This window comes from Gasterosteus aculeatus, chromosome 2, assembly GCF_964276395.1.
Source record: "Gasterosteus aculeatus chromosome 2, fGasAcu3.hap1.1, whole genome shotgun sequence".
In the NCBI taxonomy this organism is placed as follows: Eukaryota; Metazoa; Chordata; class Actinopteri; order Perciformes; family Gasterosteidae; genus Gasterosteus; species Gasterosteus aculeatus.
Genome location: NC_135689.1, coordinates 970904 through 985271, shown reverse-complemented (window position 1 = coordinate 985271; position 14368 = coordinate 970904). Strand labels below are relative to the sequence as shown.

General features: G+C 49.2%; 2 protein-coding genes across 2 annotated transcripts; one reads left to right on the top strand and one right to left on the bottom strand.

Annotated features, from left to right (window-relative positions):
• Positions 1 to 21: 21 nt before the first annotated feature.
• usp11 (ubiquitin specific peptidase 11) lies at positions 22 to 10779 on the bottom strand. Its single transcript, XM_040192653.2, has 21 exons — positions 10299 to 10779; positions 8752 to 8861; positions 8214 to 8344; positions 8009 to 8126; positions 7678 to 7823; positions 7459 to 7520; positions 7099 to 7198; positions 6594 to 6767; positions 6080 to 6238; positions 5775 to 5999; positions 5593 to 5676; positions 5209 to 5303; positions 4901 to 5119; positions 4083 to 4189; positions 3575 to 3997; positions 3319 to 3389; positions 3122 to 3234; positions 2870 to 3019; positions 2681 to 2796; positions 2512 to 2600; positions 22 to 1159 (listed from the first exon to the last, which is right to left on the bottom strand). The coding sequence occupies exons 1-21, from the start codon at positions 10406 to 10408 to the stop codon at positions 992 to 994; spliced, it is 2970 nt and encodes a 989-aa protein (XP_040048587.2). The 5' UTR covers positions 10409 to 10779; the 3' UTR covers positions 22 to 991.
• Positions 10780 to 11306: 527 nt separating this feature from the next.
• rfc2 (replication factor C (activator 1) 2) lies at positions 11307 to 14313 on the top strand. The gene is made up of 6 exons (XM_040192659.2): positions 11307 to 11583; positions 12223 to 12328; positions 12428 to 12529; positions 12780 to 13038; positions 13741 to 14001; positions 14085 to 14313. The coding sequence occupies exons 1-6, from the start codon at positions 11391 to 11393 to the stop codon at positions 14193 to 14195; spliced, it is 1032 nt and encodes a 343-aa protein (XP_040048593.2). The 5' UTR covers positions 11307 to 11390; the 3' UTR covers positions 14196 to 14313.
• The last annotated feature ends 55 nt before the right edge of the window (positions 14314 to 14368 follow it).

Sequence of the window (14368 nt, the reverse complement as noted above, 5' to 3'; positions counted from 1 at the left end):
AACCAACTCTGAAACTTTCCGTCACGTTGTGATAATCATTTTATTCATATCAAAAGATTGAAAGTACAATAAAATATTTTCATCTGATATTTGATAGGAAGACCAAAGAAAAATCAGCCAAACTTTCCCTCCCGACCCGAAACAGCAATAATACAATTCTTACAAAAATACTGTACACTGAGCTGCTTTTAAAATCAGCGAGAGCTTAAAGACCAAACAAGCCGCGGTACGAATCTTCACCTATAAACACATCGAGGTCCAATCAAACTCAAGTCATGTGACAGCAGAAATTATATTAATACCAGAAGAAAATAAACAATGTACAAAGAAATAAACAATTATTTTCCCTGTCAGCTTTTTTCAATATTAAATGATCTTAACATTCTGATTACCCACAATCCCCTGCTGCTGACAGACATTAGTGAACTATTTAACAGCTTCTACTTTGTATATTAGATGCCAATTTCACAGAAGCTTGGTGTATAAATATGTATAACCAGAATAATTACTAAACTTATGTTTTATATAATTCCATTTAAATGATGCGTTATAAAATGATTGTCTAACTAATGCTGAATGAATAACTGAATTCTAAGAACCTCAAATAAATTACTAAATATTTAAGCAATTTATTTTTATTCCTTTTTAAAATCCAATTATTCATCATTTAATAACAAACTATTACCTTTCAATCGTATAACACATCATTTAAGTCTTTTACTTGGTGGTCATCGTGTCGCTGGAACGTCCTCCTGAGTTCTGACGGTCAAAAGAGCTGATTAACGGTTTCCTCCTCAAACTACCTGAGTGTCTCCATGTAGAGAAGAGCAGCTGATCTGAACTGTGCTGCACAAACTGGGAGGAGAAGAAGTAATCAGAGAAAGTTCAAGTCTGAGGAAAATAATAATTTAAAATAAATCACATAAAAAGAGTCCTGCTGTTCAAACAAAAAGCATTACTGTGAATTTGATTCAAACTAAGACCAATTGATTTAGTCCGTCTCCATGGTAACGGACGATGAGGCGGCGGCCAGGTCGGCTTCTTCCTCCTTGCAGAAGGTGATGTCGTTGGCTGCGGCGGGGCTCAGGGTGGGGGGGGGCAGGGTGGGCTTCCTGATCTGGTCTTGACGATGGTAAAACAGGACGTAGGCGGCGTTGGTCTGAAGACAAACGTTTATGATCACATGGAAGCTTCTTCGTAGAGGAACCAGACTCCATCCACAAAAACACGGATTAAACCTCAGATCACACCGGTTAGTGTGCGTTGTGAGACTTCGTCCAGATTCACTTAAGTCACACAATAAAACAAACACGCACGCCTGCCTTTGCGTCTCTTTAGCTCAGGCTCTCTCCCGTCTCTCGTCCTACTTCGACGGACGCACCTACCAGGTAACCTGTAGAGGATCTGTGTAGGAACCTTGTCCTCTTACTACTGGAGTTCCTCAGAGTTCCGTCCTGGGTCCCCTCCTCTTCTCGCTCTACACCAACTCTCTCTGCTCTCGCTGTCATTCGCTCGCATGGCTTCTCCTACCACAGCGATGCTGATGACACCAACTAATCCTCTCCTTCCCTCACTCGGATCTCTGCCTGTCTGACTGACGTCTCTCAGTGGATCCGCCCACCATCTGAAAATCAACCCCGACAGACTGAACTACTTCTCTTTCTGGGAAAAGATTCTCCTTCACAGAACTTGACTGTTAACTTTGAGACTCCGTGTTAACGTCCACTTTGACTGCAGGAACCTCGGCGTGACGTCGACAGCCGACTCTCCCTGACTCCAACATCACTGACAACACCATCCTGTAGATACTCGCTCTACAACATGAGGAGAACACGTCCTCTTCTCACTCAGAAGGTACTGATTCAGGCTCTTGTCATCTCCCTCCTGGACTACTGTAACTGTCTCCTGCAGGTCTCCTGCTACCACCATTCCACCTCTGCAGCTCATCCAGAATGCAGCAGCTCCACTGGTCTTTAACCTTCCTAAGTTCTCCCTCACTCCTCCACTCCTCCGCTCTCTTCACTGGTACCGGTGGATCATCCAGTTCTAAACATTGGTGCTCACGTACCATGCTGTGAATGGATGGGGTCCAGCTTACATCCAGGACCTGGTCCAACCCGACACCCCGACCCGCACTCTCCGCTCTGCATGTGATAAACTGCTTGTTCCTCCTCACTGAGAGCAAAACACTCCACTAGATCTCCACTCTTTGCTGTCCTGCTCCTAAATGGTGGAAGGAGGTCTCTGAAGACATCAGGACCACAGAGAGCCTTCACATCTTCAGACTAAAGACACACCTCTTCAGACTCTACCTCCACTAACACACTAACTACCTGGAGCACTTACATTGGACTTATAATGGTTCTTATCTACAGCAAGTTGTACATCGGCTTATTTGAGGAAATCACACTTTCTTGTTCTTCTGAGTTTGTGTCCTTATGGTTGAAATGTTCTTATCGTAAGTCGCTTTGGATAAAAGCGTCAGATAAATGACATGTGATGACGACTCACCACGATCTGGTCCTCCTGGGCGAAGGTCACCTTGCTGTCGTCGAAATAGTACCACTGACCGTTGTCCTTGTTCTGTGCATAGCTGGTGTCTGGGGGGGGGGGGCAGAGAGACTATGAGTCCACGCGGCCGTGGAGAGGGAGACGGGTCGTGGTTAGGGGCGGGACTTACAGTGGCCGTCTCTGAGCCCTCCGTAATGATTGGACACAGCGATGAGGTCGTAGCGGCTCGGGGGCTCCCCATTGGACAGACTCTTCCTCAGGAGGCAGTCTGAGAAGTCCAGATCTCTGCAACACAACAACACACAACTGTTCATGTAGTCTGACTCAGCTGAGTGTGTGTGTGTGTGTGTGTGTGTACCTGAGGGGGAAGTCCACGATGCTGTCCAGCTTCTCTCTGGTGAACTTGGTGTAGGAGAACCTCTTGAGGTGGATGATGAGGACCTCAGGCAGAGACCAGAGGTCCAGCTTCTTGGTGGCCAGCTGGTGCTTCTTACACACAGGACAGTACCTGAACACACACACACACACACACACACACACACACACACACACCGGTCTCATTGCTGCCACGTAGTGTGTGTGTGTGTGTGTGTGTGTGAGAATGTGTTACCATGGGTTCTCCTCCTCCAGTGTCTCCACAGTGGTGAAGAGCTCGATGCACTCCTGCAGCTGCACTGTGGTCTGCTGCTGAGGAACCTCCATGCTGCCGTGCTTCACGTACTTCTACAGAGGGGGAGGAAGAGGAGGTTTAGTCCATCATCTTCATCGCAGACATCGCTTTGGGACGACTGACACGTTGACACGGACCTCGGCCTCGTTCTCGTTGTAGAATCTCTTCTTCATGTCCGGGTCCCAGTCGATGGCCACGTAGGGCTGAGCTACACACACACACACACGCACACGCACACGCACACGCACACAGACATTTGTTATTGAATCATAAGTAATTTATTCTAAGATGTTAAAGTTCTGCCTGTTTTGCTCAGCTGCAAAGTTTACAGAACAAGATGACATCATCGAGTGATGCAGAGAGGGTCAGTGTGTGTGTGTGTGTGTGTCCTACAGCTGAAGGACACGGCGCTCCCCCCGTCCCCCGTCCCTCGCTCCGTGGTCCCGTTGGAGTTCACAGCCTGGATGGTGAACAGACTCCGCCTCCTTCTGCGACACGCCTTCCTCTTTGCCAGCTGCTCATTGGCCAGTGGGCTCGGAGAACACGCCTCCTCCTGCTTGTCTTCCTCTTTTTCTTCTTCTTCTTCTTCTTCTGTGGTGTCGCCTGGTGGTTCCTCTACCGGCGGCTTGGTGGAGCCGCTCGCGTCGCCGCCGGGATTAACCACGTCGGTGGTGCAGGCGGCCTCAGGCGGCCTCTTGGGCTCCGTATCGCCGTCGACTAATGTGGGCGGAGCGTGGTTCACGGCGGTCTCGTCTGAGTTGCCGCAGCAGCGCTGCGTTTGAGACGGCCCGGCTTTCTCAGCGTCCTCCTGCTCCTCTAAACACAGAAAGGAACCAATCAGAGGGGCGATGGAGACGGGACGCTCACAGGGAACCAGCGCGTTTACATCATCACACGATACCGTCACTGATGCCGTTGGTCTGACTCTGATACAGCTCCTCTTCCTCCTCCTCCTCCTCCTCTTCTTCTTCCAACTCCTCAGAGGGGTCGGGAGGTCGCACATAGCGCCTGTTCGTGCACGCACACACACACACACACACACACACACACACACACACACACAGTAAGAAGCGGACATGCTAACGACTCGCTCTGGTATATTTTTTTGATGTTTTGAAGCCTCTAGGTTTACAACCAGAGAAGAGGAAGTGACCATATAAGGACTGAGGAGGATGTAGAGACGCCGTATACGTCTCTGGTAGAGAGAGACCTGTCAATCAGCGTGTAGCTCCGCCCTAAAGCATCCTCTGCTTTATGGTCTGTTTGACTCTAAATGGACCATCAGTCACTAAATGAACATCATGTTGTGTTGAAGAAGACTTGAAACTAGAGACTGAGACATAAACTCATGTTTACAATGTTTACTGAGGGAATAAATCCAGAGAGAAGTAGAGTCATTTCCTCATAGACGTCTATGGGAGCAGAGGAGTCGCCCCCTGCTGGTCACTACAGAGAAGTAGAGTCATTTCCTCATAGACGTCTATGGGAGCAGAGGAGTCGCCCCCTGCTGGTCACTACAGAGAAGTAGAGTCATTTCCTCATAGACGTCTATGGGAGCAGAGGAGTCGCCCCCTGCTGGTCAGTAGTGATGATGCAGCTTTGAAGCTTTGGCTCCGTAGTTTGATGTGTGATTAAACCATGACGTATTACACTGCACTTATTGTGTGTGTGTGTGTGTGTGTGTGTGTGTGTGTGTGTGTGCGTGTGTGTGTCGCTCACGCCAGCCTCTGCAGGAACAGCGTGTAGAGCTCCTCGCGGCTGCAGCGGCCCCGCGGCACGCGGAGCAGGAGGGGGTGTCCGAACAGGGACGTCCCGTACGAGCTGCTCCCAGAGCCGTAGTCTCTGTAGTGGGAGCGCTCCCTCAGGTAGAGCGCCAGCAGCACCTCCTCCTCCTCCTCCCGCGCCTCCTGCTGCGGCTCCGGCACGTTCAGCTCGTACCTGGACACGGGACCCGCCGGTCAGTCACACTGAAAGCCAAAGACTAAATAGGAGGGGGGGGGGGGGTTGGGGAAGGGGGGGGTCCTTACACAAAGATGTCGTCTCGGTCCAGAATGCAGCTCAGACATTCATCAGAGTTGTAGATCTTATAGAAGCGGTGGTTGAAGACGTCAGCTACAACCATCTGGGAGATCAGAGATTAGACTTAGACCCTCAGTGCTGCTAATCGACCCAGAATGACCAATTCTGCAGAAACTACATGTTCCAGCATGCATTGCGAATGAGCACCAGCCCTGAGTGAACTGTCCCTTTAAGACGGGAACTGTTCTCGTTTCATTCTTAACCAAACGAGCAAAACAAACCAGGAAATCAGCACATTCACACACTGTGAAGTTTAAAGATTTTCCCTGAAAAATGTTTTTTTTTATTTAGAATCGATTTTTAAAAAGTAAATTAAAGCCACAAGCACCGACCTGTGTTGAAGGAACGCCGGTCATCTCTGACAGAGCAGCACAGAGGTCCAAAACGCTTCCTGCTTTAGGAACCACGACGCGATGCTGCACACACACACACACACACACACACACACACACACACATCACACTCATATTCCTCGGCACCTCGGCGGCAGGGCGCAGGGTCTGCAGATGGTTACCTGAGCCGGCTTGGCGTGCGGGTCCAGAGACACAAAGAAGACCTCCATCACGCGCTCCCTGCTGACAGGAAGCGGGACGCTTAGGTAGCAGAAGGGGTCGAAGGTCACGGAGACCTTGTGGCACTCCGGACAGACGAGCGTGGACTTGAAGAGGCCGTGGAACGTGTCGACGATCACCGAGTCGTTCCGCCGGCGGTGGTTCCGCCACGCCTCCTCCGCCACTTCCTGTGGGACAGGAAGAGGAAGATGAGGGAACAAACGCATACTGAGGAGCTACACCGTGAATACTGGGTCCATGAAGTCACCTGGTCCGGCCGCCCCTCGGCGTCCCTCAGCTCGATGTACTCTTTGTTCTTGACCCGGTTGAGGTCCTCGTGCAGCCCGTCCAGCAGGAAGGACAGCAGCTCCTGGCTGTCGTGCTGCTGGTAGCCCAGGAACTGGGACGCAAAGTGGCCCACCTTCGTCTGCGGCGACACAGCAACACAACGCCGCCTTTTACCGGGTTACACGTGAACGCACCGCCACCCCGCTGCGGGTCACTCGACACCCCACGCTAGCCGTTAGCGCCGCTGCTATACGCGCCTCGGATTCCTTCATCGCACGCCACGAGGGAAGCAGAGCGCGGCGATGCCGATCTACACGTCAGGAAGCTGCTGACGCGGCAGATTTGTGTAGTTTTGCGCCGGTTTTATTGACTGGTAATTTGTTAACGTTCCGACGTCTCGCACAGGTTCACTCAGTTTGACTTATGGTCACATGAGGAATCCGTCATGGCGTCATAGTCTCACGGAGGAGCTGGGATCTGGTTAAACTGGTTACCTTGAAGACGCGCGGCACCACCGAGCAATGCCTCCCGGACCACATCTGCTTGATGACGTCGGCGTAGGCCTCGGCGATCTCGCCCTTCATGCCCAGCGGGTTGGTGAAGTTCAGCTCCTCCAGGTAGGAGCTCAGCAGGAAGTACTCCGTCAGAGGAGGCGTGTTGCTCAGACACTAAGGAGGGGGGGAGGGGTTAAGGCGACGCCCAGTGGACCCGACAGGTTCTAAACATGCGTTCTTGTCTGGACTCGTGCATCTCGCCAAGAACGGTCAGAATACCCGGATGTCACTCGCCCCGCCCATTTACCCAGAATGCATCAGAGCAGACTTCTCCATTCTTGTGGGAGCTAAATATCCCTCAATTACACCTCAGCAACAGGCAACAATGGCAGAGGGAAATAAACACAACTAGAAGTTTAAATGTTATAAATATCACGTACGAGTGTGTGTGTGTGTGTGTGTGTGTGTGTGTGTGTGTGTGTGTGTGTGTGTGTGTGTGTGTCACCTGCAGAGCAGAGTTCATGAAGCAGGTGTTGCCCAGGTTGGTGAGGCCACAGACCCCCGGCTGTCCTCGGTACGAGTCCTGATCCTCCAGCGAGTTCCTCCTGAGGGTTCAGACCAGTTTAATGAAGTGATGAGCCAGTGAGTTCATCTCATCTCTCTGTTATATTCATGAGAAAATATCTGGATTCATTTTACAGGTGAACACATCACAATAACGGTGTAATGTTCTCATTTTCACAAAGCAGTACCTGAATGCATCGCAATGTAAAAACTGCATATATGCAAACATGAATGCATTCAATTGAGACAATCTCGGGTGAAGAGTAGAAAAGACCAATGAGGGAGAAAAGCATCTTCCTACATGATCTGAGGCCTGGAGCTCGGCCAGGTGCCGTCTGCATTCCTCGTCTCCATGATCACCGTCTGAGACCACACACACACACACACACACACACACACACACACACACACACACACACACGGTTGGTTTCCAAAGCGGATCAGCTGCTGTGATTATTACTAGAAGCATTGATGCTCATATAACTTATTCCTCATGTGATCATGTGATGCAGCTCCTCACCATGGCGGAGCTCAAACAGGCGTCCAGCACGCTCACGTGCACGTTTCTCAGACGCTCACAGCTGCTGTCAGAACTCTTCATCCACAGACGGCACTCTGATCCCGGAGGCACCTTGAAGGCATCGCACATCGTCCTCTGGATGAAAACTACGGCGAGACGTCACATCGCAAATTTAACAATCAGCTTAAACAATTATTATTCATCTCTGATATTGATTTTATATTCATAAAAAAAACAACATGGTCATTTATTTAGTTCATTTCCGTAGCTACGTTTTACTGACAATATAATATTCACCTTCTCACACACACACACACACACACACACTCACGTATGCTGTCGGTGCGGCTGAACTGGGCCGTTATGACGTTCTCCATGTTGCTATGGAGGCAGAGGAAGATCTCGACGGGGTAGACCTCCACCTTCAGAGTGCTGGGCAGGTCCACCACCTACACACACACACACACACACGCGGTGAGTCGGACTGGGGGAGCACCCTGGGCTCTGATTGGCTGGCGGCCGTCAGTGGGCATCACCTTGCGCTCCAGCGCCGGCTGCCCCTCCACAGCGCCGTACCAGCCCAGCAGGCGGTGCCAGGCGTCGGCCGGCACCAGCATGAAATCCTCGTTCTCCACCAGTCGCTCCTTCAGGTGGAACGAGTCCAGGTCTGAGACACACGCAGCGGGTCATTAAACACTGAAAAGCTTTGAGTCGGGAGTCTGATAGAAATAGTGCGTTGTTTGTTTATTGTTGTACGTCTGTGTGTGGGTCCCTCAGCGCTCTCTGAACACAACTCCAGTCTCTTAAGGACATACATATTTACAAATACATATTTTAATCTGCTTTTAGAGTGAAACCTGAAAGTCTTGTTTAAAAGGTGAACGTCTGCCCCTTGTGGACAGAACATGTACTACAACAACAAACAAAGATGCTCTTTAGCTTTAAGTCATTCGTCAGACTGAGGTGAGCCTCCTCTTCAGGCTCCACCGGATCGGTCAAGTGCTGCTTTTAGGGGAAGAAGGAAGAGCGCCGATTGGGTGTCGCAGGTGATGACATCACGAGGCGTTCACTGACCCTTAAACAGCTCAGCGTTGTTGATCTGACCGGGAAAAGAAGACGAGTTCTGGTCTCCCGTCTCCACAAACTCCTTCCACTGCTCATACCAGCGCCGCTCCATCACGTACCTGCCGAGACACACACACACACACACACACACATTAATACCACACAACTGCCACTCCTCATAATCTGTGATTTATTTTAAACTACAGATGTAAAAACATATTTAACTAAGTTAACTTTGTTAACATTTTATTCATAATTCATTTATCAAAGTGAAATTGAATTGGATTAAATATCTGTCTTTGGACAACACACACACACACACACACACACACGGCTCAAAGAATACGTTGTTTAACTTTCTTGAAAGAACAAAAGATGAATCAATAACGAAAGTGCCTTGGCGATGATGTCATCACCACTCGACGCCTTCACTGACAGAGGTGGGACTAAACTACTCACGTCAGCATTCTTGTGGTATGGTATAAAAATGATATAAAAATAAATGTGTTCATGTTACAAACCAATGAGCAGCTTTTTATCATAATCTTCATACAACGATGCAGTTTGATTCGTTTATGACATCAACCAGAAACTGATGTTTCTGTGTAAATTTAGAAACAGTAGTTGGTTGTGGTTTATTGATCATGATGCTTATTATTCTAATGAGCAGCTGATCAGAGCATAGAGGTTAACCCTCATATGCAGAATAAAGCAAGTTCGAACATTTGACCAAAACAAACCATTAAAAACCACCACATAGTTCACTCTCACTTCAGACGTCAGACCGAAGGATGAAAACCAGTGTCTTTTTCTAAGCACAGTGAACCAACCAACAATGTATTTTTATATATATATTTAGATAGACAGATAGATAGAGGTCCAAGAGTCAGACTATGAAATAAGTGTTGAATCTACATCGAGATGATACCAACACACACACAGCAAACCCAACGCGGTCTACTAGCATCACTAAAGTCAATGTCCTGATGCGTTAAGGGGTCCTGCTAAACGCTGGGATATATACAAGTCCAGATAGTGAACAGAAAACAAAACTAAATGAAGGCAAAACAATGGAAACCTGCCCCGTCATGTTTCCACTTCCGACTCTACTTTGAAGTCGCGTTCGTAGTCTTCCTCCACTTCTGCTTTTAGACGTTAAAAGCGTTTACTGGTAGTGGAGTTATTTGGTTTTATTATGCTAGAATGTTCTGAATAGCCGTCTGTGAAACCTAAATGCATTGAGACGAGGAATTAGCTCTGTGGAAAAGTGGAAGCTTACGAGCCAACCATGAACGTGTCATCCCGGCTGGTTGACAGGCTAACGTTAGCGTTAGCAGCGACGGCTAACGGCCAGTCCCAACGTCCGCCTGGTAAGAACGAGCTAACGCAGCAGCGGCGGCTAACGTCAAACGACGAGCCGTCAAACGGTCCCATCAATCTCACACCAACACCGGGACGGCTCGACTGGGTCGTGGAATCCGTTAATAACCGTTGAAACGTTAGCCGTGTGATGCTAACAGCTAGCCCTGTCACCGTACGTGTGTGCGGACTCTCACCAACTGTCCCCAGCGCGGAGCTCACACTCCCGCAGCAGAGACTCGATCTCCCGCCGCTGGGTCTCCAGGCCCGGAGGCTCGGCAGCGGAACAGCGGCTGTTGGCCGTCATGATGTTGGATCAATCACTCATAAATGTCGGATCAGTTGGAATTACTAAAAAGAGCCAGGAGGCGAAAGGCAGCAGTCGACCACGGCATTGGTCAAACCGACATACGGGGAAGCTACAAGGAGCCGTGTTTGCGGAAGTAGGAAGTGGTTCACGCTTAGGCGATGACGACATCCGGTCGGGGGCGTCCGCGCGCTTCATCCGTATCTGCGTTTTTCTGTCTGCAGATATGTTTAAAAACGAAAGCATGATAATATGAAATATAATTAAATTATACACGGGGGTTGAATTAAATTAGTAAAAACCAATAAGTTACAATTACTAGTCAGAATGTGTACATCTTTGGTAAACACAAATACAAAAATAGTAGTAGTAAGAAGAGAAAGAAAAGAAAAAGTGTGTATGCATGGTTAGAATCAATTATATCAATGACCCGTTATGATTTGAATCATTTAAAAACGTAAACATACATGAAAACATGTATAAATGGCAATATTAATAATGTGTACATTCATGGTGAAAAATGAACGAATGATCATTTTACATATTAAATGTAAACTAGAGGGCGTCCTTTAGTCAAAAGGCATGCATTCAAAACAGACATATATTCGAATTTAACACTGCTTTACACTTCCACCGTGCATGTGGAAGAAGTGCAGTATTCAGATCTTTATAAAGCAACACTAATAATATAAAGTGTAAACAGAAACAAATATAAGTGCACCAGCGAACAGAAAGTGACTGTGAAAGGTTAATAATATATCATTCTGTCATTTCATTTGCCGTTACATTTATTGAAATATTTATAATTCTGCCATTACACTTCTTTGTCATAAACGTAATTTTAAATATCGCGAGATTTTCCCACGTTGTTGTCGGGCTTTTCGCTCGTCCAATGGGGCTTCGGCGAACAGTCACGTGGGTGCTAAGGGAGTCGGAGCAAAAAGTTCGCGCGCTGGCTTCCGACAGAACAACAGAAGGTGTCATGGCGGAGGTGGAGATGGCCGACGCGGGAGCTGAAGAGGCCTCAACCAAGAGCTCCGGTGGCCATCACGAGCTGCCCTGGGTGGAGAAGTACCGGCCGCTGAAGCTCAGTGACGTCATCGGGAACGAGGAGACGGTGAGCCGGCTCGAGGTGTTCGCACGCGAGGGGAACGTGCCGAACGTCATCATCGCAGGTCAGACCCGCATGTACTTTAATTACTTCATTTAAGTAATACCACACGTGTAGGAATACTTCTACTAAAAGTAGAAACATGTCAAAGTACACTGAAGTAAAATTATGTATATATATATAATGTCATCATTGATGTGTTCATCATTTTAATGTTGCTTGTTTACAGGCTGTAATTGTATTTTATTGGTAGCTTCTGATAATACATCGACTAGTATTTTATTGGCGTTGTCATTTTCATAGATGTTTATTCCTTTTATTAATGTGAACCATGATATAATTTACAAGCATCATAGTATGTGTGTACATTACCTGTTTCTAGTAAAATACCTTGTACATACTCAGCGTTTTCTTAGTTGGTTTTATTTATTTTTACTATTAATAAAGTTGATTTTCAAAGGTACAGTTACCGCAGTAAAAAGTACAACTATAGTGGCAGAAAATGCGTTTTTATTTTTCATTTTAGTACAACTGCTGAACTGACAAAGAAACCATTTTAACCCAAAGTACATTGTTCCTTTAAAAAAATACTTGAATGACACAACTTGTCATTGATTGCTCATTTTAAAGTTAGTGCGCTGAGAGTATTGATGCACATAGTAGAAAGCAGCAGTGGTAGTAAAGATAAGCCCCCGTGAACCAGGTCCTCCAGGAACAGGGAAGACCACCAGCATCCTGTGCCTGGCCCGCGCGCTGCTGGGAGCCTCCATGAAGGACGCCGTGCTGGAGCTCAACGCCTCCAACGAGAGGTGACCTTTGAATGAGGAACACACCAGGAAGTAGAGCGGGTCGTCATGTGACCGGCTGGCTGTGGTGAGTGTCACGTGACCTGTTGTGGTCCTCTACAGGGGGATCGACGTGGTGAGGAACAAGATCAAGATGTTCGCTCAGCAGAAAGTCACGCTGCCCAAAGGACGACACAAGATCGTCATCCTGGACGAAGCGGACAGGTGAGACGGGGGTTTATGTGCTGAATCGTACAGAACGTGGAAATGGGGTCTTTGAGGTACGAAAGCTTTTTACAGTTTGGGGATCGAACCGCCGACCCTTTGAAGGCCTCTGGGAGCAAACAAACATGAATATTTCAGAAGTCATGGCAGTGATGTCCTGGAAGTATGAAGGAATACATAAATCGGGGAAACCATCAGACGCAACCGTCGCTGTGGTCGTTCCTCTGAGGACACCGAATGTCTCCCCCAGCATGACGGACGGTGCCCAGCAGGCGCTGAGGAGGATCATGGAGATCTACTCCAAGACCACACGCTTCGCCCTGGCCTGCAACGCCTCGGACAAGATCATCGAACCCATCCAGTCGCGCTGCGCCGTGCTGCGCTACTCCAAGCTGACGGACGGCCAGGTGCTGGCGAGGCTGCAGGACGTCGTGGAGCAGGAGCGCCTGGCGGTGTCCGACGACGGGCTGGAGGCCGTCATCTTCACCGCGCAGGGAGACATGAGACAGGTGAGGCCGACCCACTTGTAGACCGGGTCCTTCTCCTCTGACCTCCTGTAGACCCGGTCCTTCTCCACTGACCTCCTGTAGGCCCGGTCCTTCTCCACTGACCTCCTGTAGGCCCGGTCCTTCTCCACTGACCTCCTGTAGACCCGGTCCTTCTCCACTGACCTCCTGTAGACCCGGTCCTTCTCCACTCACTTCCTGTAGACCCGGTCCTTCTCCACTCACTTCCTGTAGACGCGGTCCTTCTCCACTCACTTCCTGTAGACGCGGTCCTTCTCCACTCACTTCCTGTAGACGCGGTCCTTCTCCACTCACTTCCTGTAGACCCGGTCCTTCGCCACTCACCTCCTGTAGACGCGGTCCTTCTCCACTCACCTCCTGTAGACCCGGTCCTTCTCCACTCACTTCCTGTAGACGCGGTCCTTCTCCACTCACTTCCTGTAGACCCGGTCCTTCTCCACTCACTTCCTGTAGACCCGGTCCTTCTCCACTCACTTCCTGTAGACGCGGTCCTTCTCCACTCACTTCCTGTAGACGCGGTCCTTCTCCACTCACTTCCTGTAGACGCGGTCCTTCTCCACTCACTTCCTGTAGACGCGGTCCTTCTCCACTCACTTCCTCTAGGTCCGGTCCTTCTTCACTGACCACCCGTAGTCCCGGTCCTTCTCGTCTCACTTCCTGTTTTCTGTCCCTGCTGCTCTCCAGGCTCTGAACAACCTGCAGTCCACCAACTCCGGCTTTGGCTACGTCAACAGCGAAAACGTATTCAAAGTGTGCGATGAGCCCCACCCGCTGCTGGTGAAAAGCATGCTGGGACATTGCGTGGAGGGCGACATCGACCAGGCATACAAGGTGGTGGAGCAGCTGTGGGCGCTGGGCTACTCTCCGGAGGACATCATCGGGAACATCTTCAGGGTCTGCAAGACTTACCAGATGGCCGAGTACCTCAAGCTGGACTTCATCAAGGTGAGGCACAGCTCCGCCCCCGCTATGCTAATCCCGTGCTACTCTGCATGCTAACGCCGTGCTACTCCACGTCTGTCCTGCAGGAGATCGGGTACACGCACATGCGTGTGGCTGAAGGCGTGAACTCTCTGCTGCAGATGGCCGGTCTGCTCGGTCGGCTCTGCAGTAAGACGGCGCCCCCTGCTGGCAGCTGACGGCGCTCCGAGCTCCGCCTCCTGTACACTTAGTTACTCATGCTTGTTGCTCTTGTTTCAAACTGATGGTTTGCGTTTGTCTGTTGAAGCAAAAACTACAACAAATTGTCTTTTCACAGATTCGTTTTTTGTTGGTTGTCATAGTGACCGTATCCATAAAACGGATCATCAGA